This window comes from Ophidiomyces ophidiicola, assembly GCF_022830035.1.
Source record: "Ophidiomyces ophidiicola strain CBS 122913 chromosome Unknown scaffold_27, whole genome shotgun sequence".
Taxonomy (NCBI): domain Eukaryota; kingdom Fungi; phylum Ascomycota; class Eurotiomycetes; order Onygenales; family Onygenaceae; genus Ophidiomyces; species Ophidiomyces ophidiicola.
Genome location: NW_026054667.1, coordinates 122,508 through 142,928, shown reverse-complemented (window position 1 = coordinate 142,928; position 20,421 = coordinate 122,508). Strand labels below are relative to the sequence as shown.

At 47.9% G+C, this 20,421-nt stretch overlaps 6 protein-coding genes across 6 annotated transcripts; 2 read left to right on the top strand and 4 right to left on the bottom strand.

The window, feature by feature from the left end:
• Positions 1-242: 242 nt before the first annotated feature.
• On the top strand, positions 243-1,282 carry CHO1 (CDP-diacylglycerol-serine O-phosphatidyltransferase; the record flags this gene model as incomplete). The annotated part of the gene is made up of 4 exons (XM_049254440.1): positions 243-531; positions 600-611; positions 672-853; positions 914-1,282. The coding sequence occupies 4 exons, from the start codon at positions 243-245 to the stop codon at positions 1,280-1,282; spliced, it is 852 nt and encodes a 283-aa protein (XP_049106587.1).
• A 3,431-nt stretch (positions 1,283-4,713) lies between these two features.
• wsc1 (Protein SLG1) lies at positions 4,714-5,659 on the top strand (the record flags this gene model as incomplete). Its single annotated transcript, XM_049254439.1, has 3 exons — positions 4,714-5,065; positions 5,120-5,577; positions 5,630-5,659. The coding sequence occupies 3 exons, from the start codon at positions 4,714-4,716 to the stop codon at positions 5,657-5,659; spliced, it is 840 nt and encodes a 279-aa protein (XP_049106586.1).
• A 3,959-nt stretch (positions 5,660-9,618) lies between these two features.
• On the bottom strand, positions 9,619-11,218 carry ERG11_2 (Lanosterol 14-alpha-demethylase; the record flags this gene model as incomplete). The annotated part of the gene is made up of 2 exons (XM_049254438.1): positions 9,619-10,959; positions 11,027-11,218. The coding sequence occupies 2 exons, from the start codon at positions 11,216-11,218 to the stop codon at positions 9,619-9,621; spliced, it is 1,533 nt and encodes a 510-aa protein (XP_049106585.1).
• Positions 11,219-12,372: 1,154 nt separating this feature from the next.
• On the bottom strand, positions 12,373-14,217 carry LOZ57_005406 (uncharacterized protein; the record flags this gene model as incomplete). The annotated part of the gene is made up of 2 exons (XM_049254437.1): positions 12,373-13,937; positions 14,046-14,217. 2 exons carry the CDS (start codon positions 14,215-14,217, stop codon positions 12,373-12,375), a joined length of 1,737 nt encoding a protein of 578 aa, XP_049106584.1.
• A 1,304-nt stretch (positions 14,218-15,521) lies between these two features.
• Positions 15,522-16,711, bottom strand: LOZ57_005405 (uncharacterized protein; the record flags this gene model as incomplete). The annotated part of the gene is made up of 3 exons (XM_049254436.1): positions 15,522-16,106; positions 16,165-16,617; positions 16,688-16,711. 3 exons carry the CDS (start codon positions 16,709-16,711, stop codon positions 15,522-15,524), a joined length of 1,062 nt encoding a protein of 353 aa, XP_049106583.1.
• A 1,387-nt stretch (positions 16,712-18,098) lies between these two features.
• On the bottom strand, positions 18,099-19,786 carry LOZ57_005404 (uncharacterized protein; the record flags this gene model as incomplete). The annotated part of the gene is made up of 3 exons (XM_049254435.1): positions 18,099-18,412; positions 18,476-19,658; positions 19,721-19,786. The coding sequence occupies 3 exons, from the start codon at positions 19,784-19,786 to the stop codon at positions 18,099-18,101; spliced, it is 1,563 nt and encodes a 520-aa protein (XP_049106582.1).
• Positions 19,787-20,421: the final 635 nt, after the last annotated feature.

The window sequence follows — 20,421 nt, the reverse complement described above, 5'->3', positions numbered from 1 at the left end:
CGACCTATGAAGTAGGATTTGCCTGGCTTGGCTGGCCACTCGCACTAATAAAGCGCTTATGTATGACGTTTCCTCACAGCCATCCAAGGCCTGCCTGTTCGTGGAAACCGCTTATAATCTTGTTGCTCTTCATCACACAATAACCTTCCTTCTCCCACAGCTGGCCATAGCTGTTTCTTCGAGGCTCAGTGCCATTTCCAACGCCGTCGTGTGCTGCATCAATCCCAACCACAGGCTTGGCAATGTCCCGCAGAAGTTCTATCCCCAGCCCAGGTGCAATGGCCACTGCCGGCTCAAAGCGCGAAAACAACCAAAGTCCCGGTCAGCTACAGCAAACCATCTTCACCTACGAGAATTGCAATACTGATATCTCGTCAGCCCAAGATAAACAAAAAATGCTGCTCGCTGCGGATGCAGGGCACTTTAGCATGATCAGGTTTGTTGCCTTTGACATCCCAAATAACAACGCCAGCTCATGCGACCTTCATGATAGGGCCCTTCACCTAGCGGACCTGATCACAGAATTAAATGGTGAGCATGTCTTTGACCTATATTCTACGCTCGACTCTCCGACTTAATACGCTAACTTACCTGAACAGGGTTTTGCGGAGGTGCGACCTTTCTTCCGCTACGTTTCGCTCGACACTCCCACTTACATTGATGCGTTTTAGTAATGTCGATATTTTCCTCCATGCGTTACTGTCTCGGAGATCCATCTCAATTCAAAGATTTATGGATTGCATTGGCGTTCATGCCTTTTGGGCTGTTTTTCGACTTCATGGACGGGAAGGTCGCGAGATGGAGAAGAAAGTCATCGCTTATGGGTCAAGAACTCGATTCTTTGGCTGATTTAGTGAGTGCTCTCGCCATTAGACTTGATGTGGTATGTGGGAGCTAACCACCATATTCGTAGGTATCGTTCGGCGTGGCCCCTGCCGCTGCCGCCTTTGCCATCGGGATGCGCACCGCCCTCGATCACGTCTTCCTTACATTCTTCGTACTTTGTGGCCTTACTCGATTGGCTAGATTTAATGTCACTGTCGCCACTCTTCCCAAGGATAAAACTGGAAAGTCGAAATATTTTGAAGGCACCCCCATTCCCACCACCCTATCAATCGCGGCAGCAATGGCCTACTGGGTCTCAAAGGGCTGGGTGTTAGAAGATATACCCTTTGGAGTAATCGCACGCGGAACGTCCTTTGAATTCCACCCTGTCGCGGCCGTTTTTATTCTTTGGGGCTGCATGATGGTTAGCAGGACTATACATATACCCAAGCCGTAATTGGATTGATTTACGGAAGTGTAACAGAGATACCCGCGCTGCCTATGTCGAAAATCTGTTTTTTGGAACTTGATCCTCAGTATGCAATTTTGCACTTTAGTCTATTGCTAGAAGGTTATGGGAGATGCTGCGTTTCGGTCTATGGCGTGGTCGTCACGACGTATTGCATAATAATGTTTATGACAATTCTTACTAGAAATTGCCCTTAGCTTAATTCAAAATGGGTTGTTACCCACTCAAGTCAGCAATGGCTTGAGTGGGAATATATAATACTAAGAACTTGGGTTAGAGAGCAGGGCCATTTAGTCACGCATGGTGAGCTTGGGACACCTATGAAAGTCTCCGTATTCGCTTTGAGAGCTCTGCGAGTCCTTGATCCAATAAGAAACACGACAATGTAGCTGTTTCGTACGACTACGCTACACATGCGCGAGAGTATGCTAATCTAATACTCCCCTACCTAATAAAATCTGCAGTTTAGTCCTTCTCCCAACCGTTAGTCCCTTTTACGGTTTTTGATTTAGATATATTCAATAGTACTTGATCTCCGGTCCTCATTGTCAGTAGAGACTCAGGTAGGTAAGCCTCGCGGCTTTGATTAGATATTGTATCTGCCAGCGACAAGCGATAACCACTTCAGAAGGTCTCCATAAATAACCCTATGAGTACTCCCCACAGGGGCAAATTCCTGTCATACCTTATATTATATTCACTGCTCGTAACCGCTGTAGGACACTGGCATGAAGAACCCATTTAAAAGGCAAGGTGCAAAGCTTTGAACAACCAAGTTTGAGAAGCTCTGTGGTGAATTGAGATGCCAGCATCTTGAACGACTTGAGGGTAGCTTGGGACGCTTTTAGGGAGAGAATGTCCAACGGCACAGCCACTAGTTAAATAGTGAAGCAGAGAAGACGCCTTGCATTATGTATGTACTGACAAGGCTAAGGACGCCTGACCAGCACTATGATAGGCAAATCGGCCGTACTCAGGGCGGCAGCCACGAGCGTTTGTGCCCCTGAAGCCACACCTTAAATTTCAGGGCCATGCGATGATTTTCCTTTTTTCTTTTTCTTTTTTTTTTTTTTTTTAATTCGATGAAATTGATGCAAGGTCGTGGAATCCTTACAGGCTGCATATGTATAGGGCGTGTGGTGTCCAAGCTCTCTCTTTGCCGGCCTTCACCTATTCCTAATGGGCTGATTTTGTCCACCAACCCATTTAGTGGCTGAGAGATTTCGGGCAGTATTTCCGAGATGGCACCAACAAACACCAGGAGCACAGAGGATTCCTGGTCGTTTCAAAAGTGGCTTGAGCCAGGGGTGAGGGTACTCAAGCGCCCGAAGTCCACTTACTCCTATGATAACGGACTGTAATGCCCATGGCCGTTGTCCCTCTCGGTACCAAAGATGTACAAGATAGCTCGTTGCACGGCGCTTCCATCATTATTGATTTTACAACATGCAGACTTGGTGTCTTTTCTCAGCGGTAGGGCGCGCAACGGTTGAAACCATAGACAAAAAATACAACTGTCACTACGTCTGGACTCTGGTAGTTGGTTCGTGGTCTGACTTGACAAAGGTCGGTATGGCAAGTTTTGAATATATCCTGCCTGGAGAAGTGGCAGAGGGGACGGGAGACGCTGACAAACAGCGCCAGTCACAGAGGAACGGTGTATCACTAGTTGAACGTGGTCATGAACGTGAAACTCACTGACTTTCTTCAAATTAGTTGTGATATTTTAGGAGCCGGAGTCCGGAGTACTCCGTACATGGCCGGAAATTGCTCAGTCAAGCTTTCAACGATGTATCGGGGATACTTATAGGTACACTTGGGGTACCTTTTTAGTATCTTCTATCCATCCCGCCGACTGTTCAGTCCAAAGCTGAGACACGTTTCAATACACATAAAACTGGCAGAAGAATGAGATGTTTGGGCTTCTCTCGGCATTCTCAACAGAGTGCTACAGGAGACATGTCGAGTCGGCGCGAGAAGACGGCCCCTCAGCATAGAGTAGACTTTCCAGAATTCGCCATTTTTGAGAACTTCACGGGAAGCCGAGCACGCTCATGAATTCTGGAGCAAGTTTCGCCTTCATCGGCAAGGTTTTCTGCCAGGGTTTTCGGTAGTATGTTAGAATTTACTAGGGTTGCGCTCATCGGGCGAAGAAACGAAGTCGACAGGTCCACTCGTCACTCGATATTATTATTCTTCTCCCTCTCAGTACAGCATCATTAGTATGTATCACGGAAACGGCATGGGCGGCGTCTGAAGGTCACAAGCAAGTAGCAATCAGATTGCCCGCATTGCTGCACATCGAGTTCGTGGCAAGATGGTGCGACAGCGCCACCAGGCATGGAGAGAAAGGGGAGGAGGTACCGAGCTAGCCTATTATGGCTAGGCTTGTTCCTGGCCCACGCTGCGTATGGAGGACGCCGTACCGTACCGTCGCCGTACCCGACCCCAGAACCGCCATGTAATGTTGGCCAGACCGCCGCCAATCAGAGACGGCGCCTGAGGCCCTAACGGTATCTGCCCCTCCGATACGCGTATCACCCCCGGCTTGGCCAATCAGCAGCGGCTGGCGCGGCCCCTCCGCACACAATACCAGCGGTACATACACATGCTGTACGCGGCGCCGATCGTGTTTACGCCCAACACGGCTAGCGCGGCTGGCCTCGCCCGTGATTCCACCGTCCAGGAGGTTTCACCCATTATTCCACTCCGACTGCCACCACCGCCGGCCAACACCTCACACTCGTTTCATTTTGCTTCTCAAATTCAACTTCTGTCTGTCCTTTGTTATCCCAACTCATGGGCTGCCGATTCTCCCATCAGGTCCAGTTCCAGTCCCTAACCGTGCGAATGGTTTGCTTTTGATTTCGCTCTTTTTTTTCTCTTTGCCCATCCTGTCGACCTTTTGGTCTTGGGTTCCAAGGCCAACCGTGCGCCCTCGTCGACATCTCGCCACTCTTTTGACTATCATCCCTCTTTCATCGCAACCGACCGCCAACATCAATTATCAACGACTTACGAGGCTTGATATTGAGTAGGATCGAGCCTTACGAGTTTATCGGTACCCATACTCCATCGTTATTAGCGAGGAGACGATTATACCCGCCAGGAAATCAGACGAAAGCCACGATTAAATCCAATCGTCGATCCGATTCTTTTCTTGCCCTCCGAACCTTGACTTATCAATAAACACACAAATTACCATTTGCACTCGGTTTTGCTGCTTGGGCAAATTCTGCGCGCAATAACGAGTGACGTACGTCGGTTAAATGCCCACGCTTGCTTGCCCTTCCTCAGTTGTATAAAGGGGCTCCAGCGACGTATTGAAACCGGCCTTTGGGGAAGCCATCGGGGCATCCCACTTTGTTTTAGCATTCCATCCACTCGTTTACCTTATTTATTCTACACTTCGCACAGACATGAGATTCCTCGTATCAGCCGCCACTTTTGCGGCTTCGTTACTATTGTGTGCCCAGTTTTCAACTGCCGAACCCATTGCCAGTGCTGCTACGCCTTCGTCTCCACCCGCACCAGTGACCTCATTGATAGAGAAAGGATGCTACAAATCAGTCTCGTCGATGGAGAGCCAGGGAACGTTTAAATTTCAGTCTCGTGGATATTGCAGAGGTATATGTGTACCCAAGGGCAAACCTGTCATGGCGATGGGGAAGGGTTCGGAGTGCTTTTGCGGGGATAAGCTACCAGCAAGTTCCCAAAAGACGGACAACAGCCAATGCCAAATCAAATGCATCGGCTATAATCTTGAGACATGTAAGCAAACTGTGAAAATGTTTTTTAATAATGCTCCCACTAACCAGATCTCAGGCGGAGGAAAGGATGCATATCAAGTTATACTTACGGGACTAGAAGAAAATGTTGATGCAGAGGATGATAAACCAACTTCGACTTCCACTACCCCGCCAATGCAAACGATAACAAAGTCCGGCGAGACCGTTGTTGTAACAGCTGGGACTACTGACGCCCCGCCAAAGAAGGATGATGGCCCAAATAAGGCTGGCATTGCTGCTGGTGTTGTGGTTGGAGTACTTGCGTTGGCGAGTCTTGCGGGAGGGGCGTTCTTCTACATTAAGCACAAGAAACGACAGGAAGTGATGGAAGAATACCGTCGGAATGCCACTATCAGCAATTTTGTTGCTGGGGGCAAACCGTACTCCGAAACATCGACGTCCGATTCAAGATTGGACCCTACTCTTATGTCCCAGCGTCGACAAAGCAATGGCAGCATTGCCGATGATCAGGACTTCTCCAGGAGAATCCTCAAGGTACCACTACACTATCTCCCTTTACAAATAGAATTTCGTCTAATCTTCGCAGGTTACAAACCCGGATTCTTCGCACTACTAAGCAACCCGGCGCACCTTGCACTTCCGGCCCATAATGCGCCATGTGTATTGTGGATGTTCACCTGGATAAGGACAATACTAAATATCCTATATCTACCGCCATATGTGCATTCGTTACTCTCCATGATATTCTTCTGTCTTCGCTATATCCACTAGTTATTGCTGTTATATCTTTTTTTTTACTATTATATTTAACGACCCCCGCCCGTTGGTTATTTCTCTCTCCGGCGTTTATGGCATCTGAAGCGTAATTACGCGGGATGATACGAGAATTCTTACTGTCTATCCTTACCACCTGACACGTCTTACTCGATTGTATGGATAGCTTGGCTGTGTTAGTGAAATGTCGTGTGGCTTATCCTGGTATTCCTGGGGCTGGGTCATGTAAGATCAGCCAAAAAACTACTACTTAATGTTTCTAGTGATTTTACTCGTATTCGAGTAACTACTGAATACCAAGTACACTGCTCAATATCTTTTTCCTATAACCTATTTTCTTTTTCCTAGCTTCAGGGAAATATACTTCCAATAGGGACACTTAACTTAAGAATCTTATGTGGAAGGATAGATTCGGCGTTTCTGCATGCTTTTTTCGCTTTCTTCAATCTTCACGTTAAGAAATGGACTAAACATACTTATGTTGAACCTGAAGTCTCCAGTACCAGGTGATTTGTTTAGTTATTTCGTTTAATGTTCTACTCCGAAGATTGAATAGTTTTGGGTTTATTCCGCATCTCCTCAGAACGACCATGGTTCGCTTTCCGTCAAGCTCAACCACAATCCGAATGGACACGGGGTTTGCCAGAGGAAATAAAAAGGCTATAAACACATTGACACTTATTCGGTGCCGGAATGCCAATTGTTCCATGCAAATTTAGTATTATCTTTGCTTTCCTGTTCCCATGAAGTTTCTAGAGGACTGACTCTACAGAGTACTTGGAATGAAAAGAACAGACTCGCCAGCTTTTAGTATTTGTGTATGCACCATGCTCTCTGGGTTTTCCCGGCCTCTCATCAGATGTCGCCCTTGAAGAATTTACCGTTTGCCCAACCGGCTTCTATTTGCGCTCTTTTCTATTGTACCGCAGTGTTGTGATGATTACGTTACTCTAACAGTATTGGAAAGGACCTTTGAAGGAAAATGACCAAGGCTTCTTTCTAACGTGAAAATTTCTTCAAGATCCTTCGAACAACGAAAGAAATGGAGGAACACACTCACGAAGTTGACCCAAGGGAATTTTATGCTATCCTTGGACGTGATTCCGCCTAGGCTTGAAAGCCCTCAAGATGCCCAGAGCCCCGATGTTATCTACTTGAGAATTTGTTATCGGGTGTCATCACGGGCACTGAATACTTGCTCTTCGCTACTTGAGCAGGAGGCCGGGGATTTAGGCAAGAGCAAATGTTCTTCTTTCGTACAGTCGATTGCATGCCCGCCAGAACCATTTTTGTTCATCCTTCATCATTGTTCCCCAAACATTTCAACGGGTTTAAGGTGCTTGCTTTCTGCACAACTGTGTAGATAGATAGGTTATGTTGTGGTACCATGCATTGAAGGGAGTGGGATATTGCGGGAATTTTTCAGCCAAGATATATTTGAGAAGACGATCATGATCACTTTATGCCTTGACACAGGAGAGGAGATCTTGACGTGTTGAATTTTCCCTTCCAACGGGTATTGTCGGGAAGAAAATCCTTTTATTTTCGTGCACAGAGTTCGATGGCTACTTATCAAATGGCTCTTTGGACATGTGCCCTCTTCAGAATCGCTTTCAAGCCAAAGCCTCATATATCGAGAACAGCTGTTTGCAAAGGAACGTCAAAAGCTAGTGCAAGAATACGGAGTACATTATCAATGATAGCAGCCGACTTAGCCATTCAGCTAAAAAGGTGAACACCTTATTCGGTGTAGCCTGCCGGTGCTGTTGTCTTTTCCCACACCCTGTCTCTCCCACAAGCGGTTTAAATCACACCCGGAGCCCATCAGCAGCTTCAGGGAAGCAATCATCCGGGCTGCATATATTAATCGTCATATACACCTTTCCTACTTCCCCACCCTTTAGCATCAATTTTTCAAGAATACACCTACACTCATACTATTATATACCATGAGTTGGCTCTATAAAGTCACTGCTGTGCACTAACACTACTCTCTGTCGTCGATGCAGGCCAGTTCATTGCCCCAAAAAAATCTCGAGGACGAGGTTAAGGATTCTTACATCGTTGTTATGAAGAATGATGTCTCCGACCAGGATTTCAACACACATAAAGCCTGGGCGGCCCAACTTCAATCCGCAGAAAATCTTGCTAGGAGACGCACACATCAATTTCGTGGTCCTAGGAAGAGCGATTCCAAATTGGAAAATTCAGGGGGTACGGCGGGTTTTTTACCAATAAGATAGCCAGGCAAATAGCACAGCATAAAGATGTAAGAGATACGAAGCTATGTCCTGAGACTCTGTTGTATCAACCTGATGGGGGTTATATGTATCCTATGTCCAACCTTCCCATCGCTTCCGTCGTGCAGAATCCGATTCCCCAAAGAAGTTCGAAATATCAAAATCACCATTTTCCCAACGACGCTCCGAAGATTTGAAATCAGATGCCTGGGATGTTCAAGATTTTGCTCCCTCCTGGGGTCTCCGTCGAATTTCCCAGACAAAAAAAATGTATTCAGCTACATTTACCAAAAGTCAGCCGGAGAAGGTGTTACGGTTTACCTTTTCGACAGTGGCGTGGATGTTTCCCACCAAGAGTTTGAGGGTCGTGCCACTTGGGGTTTCAGCAATGTTGATAACTGTAAGTTTAATCATGGTGGCCACGGTACCCATGTTGCTGGTACAATCATCGGGAAGGCCTTGGGAGTTGCAAAGAAAGCAAAGCTGGTATCAGTGAAAATTCTTGGTGACTAACCCTGTGGTGTCTTCAATGCCACCGGAACGAAACAAGGCCAAGAAGGCTGCCAGTATGAGCTCAGAAGTTTGCAGTCGATGACATGGGCGCTACAACATGCCCGTCAGCACCAAATTCCCCCAAAGGCCATACTTGTATTCGAAGCCTCAAGCTCCAAATCTCTTGCTCTAGAGCAGGGCCTAGCTGAAATGTCGGGGCTAGGATTTTTTTGTGGTTATCCCCTCAGGGAATGAAGATGTGTGTATGAATCGTCTTGTTTATCTAGTTGGATTGTTAGATTTCATTAGGGACTCGCACACCTGCGCTCTCCCCAGGGCACTGAGGGCGCGTGTGTTATAGCTGCTAGTATCAGGAATGATTCTGCATTATTGTGGTCTAATTACGGCCCGAAGGGTATGTTGCCTGCTACACCTTACCTGCCAAGTGGAAACTAAAGTTCATATTACAGTGGATCTTTATGCCCCTAGATATGAAATCCCTTCGGCCAGAGCTGGAGGAACTGTGATAATGAGTGGTACCTCATTTGCTGCCCCTCATGTTGCAGGGGCTGCCGCATGTATAATGTCTGCCGAAAATATTACTTCGTACAGAGTATGCGACCGACTAAAACAGCTTGCTATTCCAATCATTAACCGTCGACAACTGAATACTACAAACCTACTACTTTACAGTGGTAGCGGCAAGTAGCTGATGATGAATTTATGGCAGTACTTGTAAGCTATTATCTTCTCCGATTCTACTGCTTTGAATCCCTCAGAAAAGGCCGGACGGTTATGGATGTTTAAACCAAATAGGGTAAGAATGGATGTGCAGAAAAACTCATGAGTGTCAAAGCTGTCAGCTTTCGTAAGCATAGAAGATACTTAAAGTATTAATACTTTCAAGATAAAATTCTGAACGATTATATTAGGATGATAAGTACGTAAATACATTTAAACAAGACATTCTAAGCCTACCGTAGAACATACTTTGTGGGTTGCACATGGTACTAAAGAGCCACCGTAGTATGGATGCCCTGTGCATATACAGAGCGGCTAGCTTGCTTGTCTATACGGGGGTTCGCCTTTCCCACCTGATATGACTCGGTTTTACAGGCCCCGAGAAAAGAGATGAGTAGTCAGTTGCCGGTACCCCTTTCATCCCATCGACGTTAAACAGCCTAATGTGGCGCACCATAGTCGCTACAATAACAGTGAGGTTGACATAGGCAAATTTCTCGCCAATACAGCGATGCCGACCTGCTCCAAAGGGGAGGTAGGGGCTGGCCGTGCCCTTGGATACAGCGCCGTAACCGTAGTCAACCATCTCGTCGTTGTCCTCATCCCGATCTGCCTGGTTATTATCCCAGCGATGAGGATCCCATAGTTGGGCATTGGGGAAGTGTTGGTCACTTAGTGCCGTAACACCCGGGGAAGCAAGGAGGGTATGCGTTGTAGGGATAACATAGGGAGTACCGGGAACAGATAATGGGTTTTTCACCTTGCGCATCAAGGAGTGGATGGATAGATGCAGGCGAAGCGTCTCCTTAATGACATTTTGGTGGAGTGGTAGACGGTTTAAGTCCTTGTATTGGATTGGCGCAAAACAGTTGTTAGGGCCGCTATAGCCAAGGTTTGCTACCTGTTCCTGATAGAGCTCCTCAATCATCAGAGGTTCAGACGCCAGCCGTAACATAATCCAGGAGCCGATAGATGAAGATGAGTGCTGGCCTGCCATAAGTAGTGTGATCATCATGTGAGCAATTTCCTTGTCAGGGACTGGGTGTCCATTCTTGTAGGTGCAGCGCATTAAGTTCCAAATCATATCTGAAGACTGTGTGACCTCATCTCCCGCCTGACGTCGCTTGTTTATGATATCCATATAAATGGCACGCATTCGCGCATGCGCAGCATCTCGCTTTTTATTATGCGGTAAAGGAGCCCATGGGAACATGAAATTTATTGGGGTGAACCCCTTGTCCAGGTCATGATACAATTCCGCGAACTCAGCAGTCAATTTTGAACGGACCTCTTCGCCCTGTAGGGCTCGGGCAGCAGTAAAAATGGTAATCTCAGCCATGGCAGCCGAAATATCCACCACACCAGATGCACCGTGAAAATTGGGTGATGTGTCTAGGTAATTGAGCACCTCTGCTTCAATGAGCTGGACATGGGATTCCAGTGCTGATTGGGTCAACCCGAATTTGATGAATTTCTTTTGCTCCATCAGCTTAGAGTTGGGACAGTCGTATACCACATCAGACCCAAATACTGGAGTTGTCAAAGGGCTGTAGACCTCCTCTGCATTTACATCTTTCAACTTGCCATTGAGGATAAACTCATTGCCCTGCACACCCAAGTAGACAGTGATTCGGCGGCCTAGAAGGACAAAGGTGAAAATATCGCCATGCTGTATTGATGAGAGAATCAAATAGTTAGCCAATATTTAAGTAATGCTGTGAAGTGATGAACCCTACCTTCTCGCGACAAGAAAAGAAAAACTTATAAGGATCTATTCCGTAGTTGATTGTGCTGCCCAAAAACGGAATCCAGTGGAAGACTAGAGGGGGCTGAGTTCTGTTCAGTTTCTTAAAAAGCCACTGATAGATGAGATTAAGCCCAATGACCGCCAAGAGCCCGTAGGCTGCAATATTCGCCCAAAAGAACATAGTGGATGGTGTAAGCACGCCCACGTGGATGTATGGTTGAAGAAGACAGTAGAAAAAAACAAAGGCACCCAGTTAGTAGGATGGAACCTGTCAGTCAGCGTTCAATAATTTCCTCTTCCTCCTCGATATCCCCCTCTTGGGACACGGCTTCGGTCTAATAGGAGAACATCGTTGTTATACATCAGAGCGGCCAAGACCCAAGGCGCTGGTTTGGGTCCACTGTAATGATGCTTATTTTATGTGGGGCGGCATAACAGGTTCCGACTGGCTTGATATCGGAAGTTAACCCTATTTGGTCTAGTGTTTCTCGGCAATTCCCTTTGGGAGGTGGCCTGATTTTCTGACAGCCAATCATTAGTTGGAGCTTCGTTAGGGTGGTGCAGCACTGTCGATACAACTGCTTCAGATTAATAAGGTAGGAGCATTGCAACTAACAAAGCTCAGATGAGTGGGACACGGAACAGCTTGTATCATGTCATAAAGCTTGGCGATATCAGGCCCTCACCGCAAGCCCAGAGAGTTGGGGTTGATTAGGCTCATGCGGCTCAGCAGCGATGGCATTTCTGACTTATCGTCGCCATTGTTAAGCTGTGAATTGAAGCTGCTAGCTTCACAGAAAATAATACAAGGAAAGGCCTCATAGGGTAGGCGGAATTTTCTCTCAAAAAGGGGTGTCTACCAGCCAAGCTGATAATGAACTGGCATGATCAGTTCTGGGTTAGTCTTGCCTGTGCATTAGAAGGATCCAAGAAAGGCCACTTACAGAATATCCATTAATCAGGCCAGTGCGGCGCCACTGGAGGGAACTCTGCCTGGTAGTGGAGCAAGTCGCACCGTAGCTGATGCATCAGCGTACTCCGTACAAAGGCAAGCCACCACGAGCCTCATAAAATCTTAACTAAGAAGGCGAGGTCTTTGGTCCTGGCGGGTCGGCAGTGGCTGAAGATAAAAAGTCCGGGCATGGTAAGAGGAAGAAAATATTTTAGAAAATTGTTGGTATCAAGGGCTCTGAATAATAGAAAATTGAAACAAAGGCCAAAGTACGACAGAACAAAAAAGGAAGGATACGTCGTAACGGCGGGCATCTAAGAAAGCTGCAAGAGATAGTTTTGAAACAAATTGCTTAAGCATTTTTTTAACGAAAAAAAGGTCTGTTAAGTATTCATCGCATTGTTTGAAGCCTCATAAATGCCCCAGAAGACTCCCATACACGCTGCTACAAGAAGGTCCACCATTTTCTGCCCTTCATCTTCGATGATCAGCTTGCCCAGCTTCGCGCAGTTTCCTCTCATTCCACCACCAGCTCGCTCCCTCGCGAGACTCAAATCTAATCGATCCTCATCCAGTGGGTAAGAAATCGGGTCACTGTTGGGTTTAGGGCTGTTTACTTCTCCCGCATGCTGTGCCGAGCTAGGGCGTGGAGAGGTAGATGGGAAGGTGGGAAGATTGAACCGAATCTCTGCAACAGTAACGGCGGAAGAAGTTGAAGATGATGACGACGACGAGAATGAGGTATTCGGAGAAGGTATGACGTGTCTGCAGCGTATAGTGCGGCAGTTTACGCCAGGTCCGAAAGTACAAGTGCCGTTCCACGGTGATGTGAATGCGTAGTTACCCCTGAGTTTTACCGGATATGCTTTTCGCCGCTGTGGGCTGAATTCGATAGGTTCATATGAAATGGGATAGTTGACAGGCGTTAGTGTGCGCATAAATTTGAGCGGCCCGCTGCGAGGGTTGGTTGGCTTGGTAACTGGTTTAGGCTTGGAGTTTGAGGTTGGGTCACTGATTCCAAAATCTTCGAAGGAGATTGGTCTATTATCTGCGAGCTTTTTATATCCTGGTGTTGTGATTTCAATTGTCATCGATCCATCAGACGTCGCTTCCGATGGAGCTGCGCAATTTGTGATAGTGCCGACGTTCCATTGGTTTCCATATGTAGGATCTCGACGTATAAGAGTGATGTGAAATGGGGAAGGAGGAGAAATCTCTTGAGGCCCTTCATCACTGCGACGGGTTTTCTGAAATAGGGGATTTGTCCCTGGTTCAGCTGTAAAGTTTATTAGACCTCCCAGCCGATCTTTTCCTATAGCTTTTGGTTTGAAGATAGGGCGCGCAGCATCCCAGTTCGGCCGCCCTGGCGTTATATCGAGGCTGCTTCGTAGACGATGAAAAGTTTCTCGAACTGGAGAGGTTCCACGTGGCATCCACTTTCTTGTATGCCTTTCGTTTGCCTCAGACGTGTCTTGTTCATGGGCGACAGGCCGTCTTAAAAGAGTTGGAGAGTCCCAAAGTCGAGAAGTACGAGACTCTCCTGCACTTTTTGTTCCATTTCTGGGATGCGTACCGGTGGATGTGTGAGTCTGTGCATTTTCCTTGTCGACAGCACCTTTCGGTAATAAAAATTCCGCGCCGTTTGAAAGAGGAAGGGTTGGACTTGGTGCTTTCGCTGTGGGAGTATCAGGGGCCGTGCTAGGAACTGGCTTTCTTTGCACGCGGTTCAGCATCGCTAACATCCCCTTCTTACCACTCTCATCCTCTTTTTCACACCCATTGTCACCCACAGTTTGTTTCTCCTGGCTTACTTTTCTTTCATTCTCAATGTCCTCTAGAAGAACATCATCACCAGGCCCAGCGACATGACAGAAATATAAAGAGGAATTTATCGAATCGGGAGATATGCTCGACTTTGTAGGTGGTTTCAGCGGCGACAAGAAAACATCTGTCCTTTATACGGTTGGGTGACACCCCGCAATATCAATTAGTTGTGCTCTTTTATCTCTTATCGCAGAATCAAAATGCGGGGAAGGTGTAGTATGTATATACATACCTTTACTTCCCGGCACCCTCACAATGTACAGCACCAAAGGCTCCCGTCGCTCTTGGGTAGGGTTTCGTGGATAATTGGGCGGGTTTGAGGCGAGCGTGGTGAAGGAGAGGAGGGATCGGGCCAGGACAGGGTCAGAGGGCAGCGCGGGCTGATCCTGGGTTCTGCGCGCCATTCATGCGGGTGCCTGACCAGATCAGGGGGTTTGGGTTCGGGGAGGAGGGAGGGAAAACTCTGGGAAAAGGAACGAAGTCTATCAGGGCAGTTTGCATTCGGAGTCTATGCGGAACGTAGCTGCGAGGCTGAAGGGGACGATGTGTACGTGGAAGGGGGTGCAGTTTGTGCGTTGGGGGCTGTTGTACCTCTGCATAACGAGCAACCTGGAAGAAGAAAAGACGTTCCGCATCTGGAGCCCGCCCGCGTGTGTGTATATAACTATGCAGGGACTTCACCTCTGGCTGCCTGACGGTCTGACCGGAATGGCGGGCTTGTTTGCCTGGAGGCTTGAAGCTAAATATCCTGCAGGCGCACTTTGTTCGCGACGCGTCGACTAACCAGCAGAGCGCGACGGATCTGATCCTTGCAAAGGATAGTTAATCAAAATGATGTCGCTTCGTTGTCGTCTTCGCCTTCGTCGTCCTTGTCGCGTTCAGCCCTCTGTCGGTAGTTGGCGATTTGTTGCTTCAAGCAAGGATGCGGCCCAACAACAGGCGACCAAGAAGCATCCGACAGGCCATGCAAAACCGACGGCGTTCCAAATTCGAAGCGAGCAGTGCTGCGCCTCAAATGTACGACAGCTCCTTCATTATTGCTTCTTCGGCAGCGCCACCGCTAAAGCGGTGTACATATGGCTTCGGGTGGCCTTTGCACGGCGTTCGTTTCGCTGGTGCCTGATGGCGGCTCCACTGGCGGCTTCGCCGTCCAGAAGTTGGAAAACGAGTACCGTAATTCCTAGGGGGCACTTCGCAAGTCAGTTGACTCAATTATTATTCTGTTGCCTGATAAAAGGCGGCTCTAAGACCTAGTCATTCAATTCCCTTGTCATCATCTTGTTCCCTGCTAGTATTCTAAAAAAAAACATGTTGACTAGTGGTGCTACACCGCGAATGGTATGTAGATACATGTCTATACTCCGTACCCCACAAGTATATTATGGTAAGCTGAAATATAATCATCTCGATATCTTAGGAGGCGCAAGCTTCAAGATATGTACTCCTCTCGGCACAAAGGAGAGGGGGAAAGGAGCGCAGGGGAAAAAAACTCATCCCCATATGTATGTAGGGTGTGTTAAAATTTCGAACACGGGTAGCATATCCTGCCTCCAACCGGTCACCCCAGGCATGTAGACCCGCTGAACGCCAAAGAACACCCCCCCAAAACAAAATAAAATACAAGCAATGACATGCTTTCTCGTAAAACAATAATAAGGAAATGGCCAGTAATAACGCTCACAAATTGCAAAAGTATTCGGCTCTGTGTCTATACCGTGTTCTCAGGTCGCTCTCCAACCGCGATTATTGGAACCGGAAGGCCTCTGTCGGGGCTTTGTAGCACTAATTGCTCGTGCCGTCGTGCCTGGAGATAATTGCTGATCGACCGGATCAAAATCAACCATCCAACAATCATGAGAATATAGGAAATCCACTCGCTTGTGCTGATGCCTCCGCTCGGAGAATCGCCCGGATTAAAAGTGCCACTGTCAGGGATTGACCCAGGGGCAAAGTCGTGACTATTTGGATTTGGCGGGACAAATTGCGAATCACCGGATGACGAAGCGGGATCCGAATTACTGCCACCAGGCTTCATATAAAATCCGTATTGCACTAATGTGAGGCCAAGACCAGCTCGACTACCATTTTTGGCAGCATGGGTAGTGTGAAGAAGATATGTGAGGAGAAAGCCAACTAGTTGGAAAGAGGTGGAGATCATGCCATTCCAGGCAAACGAAAATACGGAACCGACAGGGAGGCCGTCAACATATACCTCATCTGACGACATCCCAGGTGCGATGATAGTTGTCTCCCAGTATGGAGGGGTGGCGTCCGCAGCGGCTTGTTCATAGCTCTATGCAAACGTTAGGATATGAGCATATATTCCAAATGTTTTTAAGTGAGGGGCATACTGGTGGTAGGTCTTCTTCCTTCTCGCCCCGTTCCGGTTTCGCGTCCAAGTTTGCGAACACGCCATCATTTGCGGCGGATCGTATCACACGGGGAACGCCTGAGAAGGTTGAGTTACCGTAATTAGGTATAGAAGCAGTCGTGCGCGTAGAAGAGCCATGGGTGTCGCTTGAGTTTTGGGTTCCTACGTTGCCCTGGCCTGGGCTGCCCCTCATAAGCCGTTGTCTATCATCGACCTCACCTTCCCCATCAGAGTCTGGTCCATCATCGCCAAATGTATCTACTAGGGTTTGGTCGGCATCGTTGTGTAAAGGATCTTGAGAGAAGAGAGGCCTAGAGGAAGACGACGAGGTTCTGGAGTGGAAAGACGGAGGTGGTGAAGCTGGGATAGGATATGGGGCGGATGTAACAGGATTTACGGAACGGTCGTCATCGTCATCAACGCGGTCATCAACCTAGAGGAAGTTGGTTAACGAGAGCGCTTCAGCAACAGACAGGATCCATTGTGAGTAGAGTAATACTTACGCGCTGATATCGATGGGAGCTCATGGCCAAGAGCAAGAAAAAAGGATATTGAAGAGGAAAATATCTAGTGTAGGACTTAGGAAATAAATAGCACAGTGAGAGACTCAGAAACGAAATAGAGGGCAAAATCAAAAGGAAGAAAAGGCCAAGGGTGAGGAGAAGAAACCTCCGGGGGTTCCGTGGCGACTCAGCGCTTCGCAACAGGTTGACGTCGGACGACCGCACGTGATGGGCATCATGCACTAGGCTTAATACGGACTAGCGGCCCCGCGACTGCCTTCAGCCAATCTTTTGCAGTGGAATTTGATTATCAAAATGCAGAGCAGCTTCGCCATGCGCCTGAACAGAGCTTTGCAACGTGGAATTGGGCTGCAATACTCATATTTGACACGCTAATTGTAATATACTCTGCTCACCCTATCATTAATTCTTATTGCAAAGTTTTCTAGTATAGCATCCCTCTCGTCCACCGCAATGCAAAATGTAGGTGGATTTATATGCCTTCTCTTCTCGCCATGCATAACACCGATTCTAACCCAGCACTCTACCTGCAGCTATCCCGCTCCCAAATAACGAATCACATTCGCCGGCTTATCGCCCGCTGGCCCACCGACGCTCTCCGCCCATCCTCAATCTCTGTCCAAACTTTTTTCCAATCACGCCTCACACCGCCGCCGGCCCCAGAAACCCAACCCAAATCGCGCTGGTCGCAACTCTTCCGTAAATCCGCACCGCCGACCCCTAGTCCTACATCTCCATTATCTCCCATTTCAGATGATGCCCCTCTCCTCTCGACACAGAACGTAAACGCACTGTATTCGCTACTGGAGAATAGATACCAGAAAAAGTATCCATTGCCGAATTCGCTTCGATATCCAGCTAGTCAGCCGGCTTATTATGATACGCTACTTAAGGAGTTTGAGGAGGCCCCACATCGAAGTGTCCTAGGACGGCTACGGAAGAAACTGAGCGGTGTTTTCAGGCTGAAATGAAAAGTGTATTCTGCATAGGATTTTGATGGGCATTGGGTTGGCCACATTATATAATTGTAAAGTATTGTGACCTTTTACGGTGATAGTAGATCCATGGTTTCTATGTGATAAATATTATATGAATTACCCATAAATGCCTTCAGCCTTGGTGGGACAAGTCGCGATTTCAGAGCTCCATTATCCAAAAGAAAAGAAACCACCGCAGCTCGGAATCACCACCGGGAAAGTTAGGGAGAAATTTTGATGAAATCATTAATCAAAATATAAAAGCCAAATGGTATATCTTATCACTTACATGCACATGCCATATATATCTAATGAAAGCAAAAACCAGAAAGCAAAACACATGGCATATTTACAGGAGCAATTTCGCGCTAAAAGGCTCATCCTGCCATTTCCAAAAATGGGGTGAATGGTATCTAAACCATAGATTTCACATCGTCAGCAACCTTGAAAGGCGCCTCGGTTTTCGTGCGGACTTCATCAACAGTAACACCTTCAGCAAGCTCAATAAGGGTTAGACCACTTGCGAAATCGACATCGAATACACAGAGATCGGTGATGATTCTGCTAACACAAGCGCGCCCAGTGAGGGGGAACTCGCACTGCTTGAGAATCTTGGGGTTTCCTTTCTTATCGGTATGTTCCATAGTGACGACGACTCTGGTCTTAGATGGGTTGGAGACAAGATCCATGGCACCACCAAAACCCTTGATCTTACCGGGTAACATCCCTAGGAATTTGTGTTAGTAACGTGGCATAAGTGAAACAATCCCATGTGAAAGAAAGGGCTTACAGTTGGCCAAATCACCCTTGGCACTAACTTGCATAGCACCCAAGATGGTCAAATCGATTCGTCCAGCTCGAATCATGCCGAAAGACTCATCACTACCGAAGCACGATGCACCTGGTAGCAATGTAACAGTCTCCTTACCAGCATTAATCAAATCAGCATCCTCTTCACCTTTCTTGGGGTAAGGTCCAAGCCCCAGAATACCATTTTCTGATTGCAATTGGACTTCGACGGAGGAGTCAACAAAGCTAGGAGCCAGCATTGGCATACCAATACCCAAGTTAGCATACATTCCGTTCTTGAACTCCTTGGCTGCGCGACGGACGATGCGTTCTCGTTTGCTAGCTGTGTCTCCTTTGCCGAGAGCAGACATATCGGCTTCGTCTCCTTCTTTGGCGTAAGTGTATTTTTCGATCTTCTTATCAGTATGGCTCTGGATAACGCGCTTGACATAGATACCAGGAAGGTGGACTGCAGCGGGCTCAATGTCGCCGACCTCGACAATGTGCTCAGCTTCGACAATTGTCATCTTAGCGTTGCGGCCCATAGCTCCGTTAAAGTTCTGGGCAGCGTAGCGGAACTGGCAGTTTCCAAGCTTATCTGCTTTCCAGGCTTTAACAAAAGCGTAATCGCCCTTGATAGATTCTTCCATGACATAGCTTTTACCGTCGAAGACTTTGACATCCCTCGGTTCGCCGTACAGAGCTACACTGCCATCTGGGTTGTTTCTGAGGGGGAGTTCGCCAGTCTGGACCACTGTTCCGAAGGCAGCTGGGGTGTAAAAAGCTGGAATTCCAGCACCACCTGCACGGCATCGTTCGGCAAGGGTTCCCTGAGGAGTCAATTCCAAATCAATCTGCCCCGAGAGATACATGCGTTCAAAAGTCTTGTTCTCGCCGACGTAGCTAGCAATCATCTTCTTGATCTGTCCACTGGCAAGAAGAAGGCCGAGGCCAGCACCATCAACACCGGCATTGTTACTGACAGCAGTTAAGCCTTTTATGCTTGGTGTATTGTGGACAGCATCGATCAAGGTATCTGGCACACCACAGAGACCGAAACCACCGGCCAAAAGTGTGGAGTCAGACTTCATATCCTTGATGGCCTCTGCCGCCGACGGCACGACCTTGTTGATCTCATATCGAGCAAAGGAGCTGGAAAATGCACGGACAAGGAACTTTTGGTGCTGATTCAACTCAGATGGTTAGCTCGACAACTTGATAATAAAATCAACGCCTAGGCACGTACTTTGGCCGGGTTGGCAGAGAACTGCCTTGCAGCTCGCAAGCAGTGAATTGAGCTTCGCAGCTGCATGGTGGGCTATGGATATGTGTGAAGGAGAGTGTTCAACCAGAGGGTCTTCCCCGCAATACGGAATTGCGACCGAAACGCTGAAGAGGATGCAAACCAAGCAAGCACAGAGTTAAGAGTTGAGAACAACGCTGAATGAGAGAACGGACAGGTTCGAGTCCTGACACGGCCGAAAGCTCAGCCAGACCAAAAAAGCGCCAGCGGCTGTCTTTTGAAGTTACCCACAAGCGTCCCGAGCGGCGAAAACGCTCGATTGGGGAAAAGCGCGGTAAGCTTTTGGAGAAGCAGCAACAGCGCTACGGGACCGGTTCACGGTAGATTCGGCGGAAGACACGCGGTCCTTGAACCAGGAAGCCAAAAAGATGCAACAATGCAAAACAGAGGAGTTATTGAGAGCGCACCTATGACTAACCTTCTCCCACGAGTAATTAGTATTGGAAGATAGGAAGGGCGCAAGAGCAAGACGGCCAGAAAAACCGAACAGCAAAGAGGGCGGGGAAGCGGCTGTCGCGGTTGGGGTTAAGCTGGCGCCGGCAAAAGTCGTGTGCCCAGACCTGACACTCCCGGATGCCACCTCCGGGGATATGCTCCGCAAGCACTCCCTGGGTCATGTTTGTACAGCTCTGTTGATGCACCAG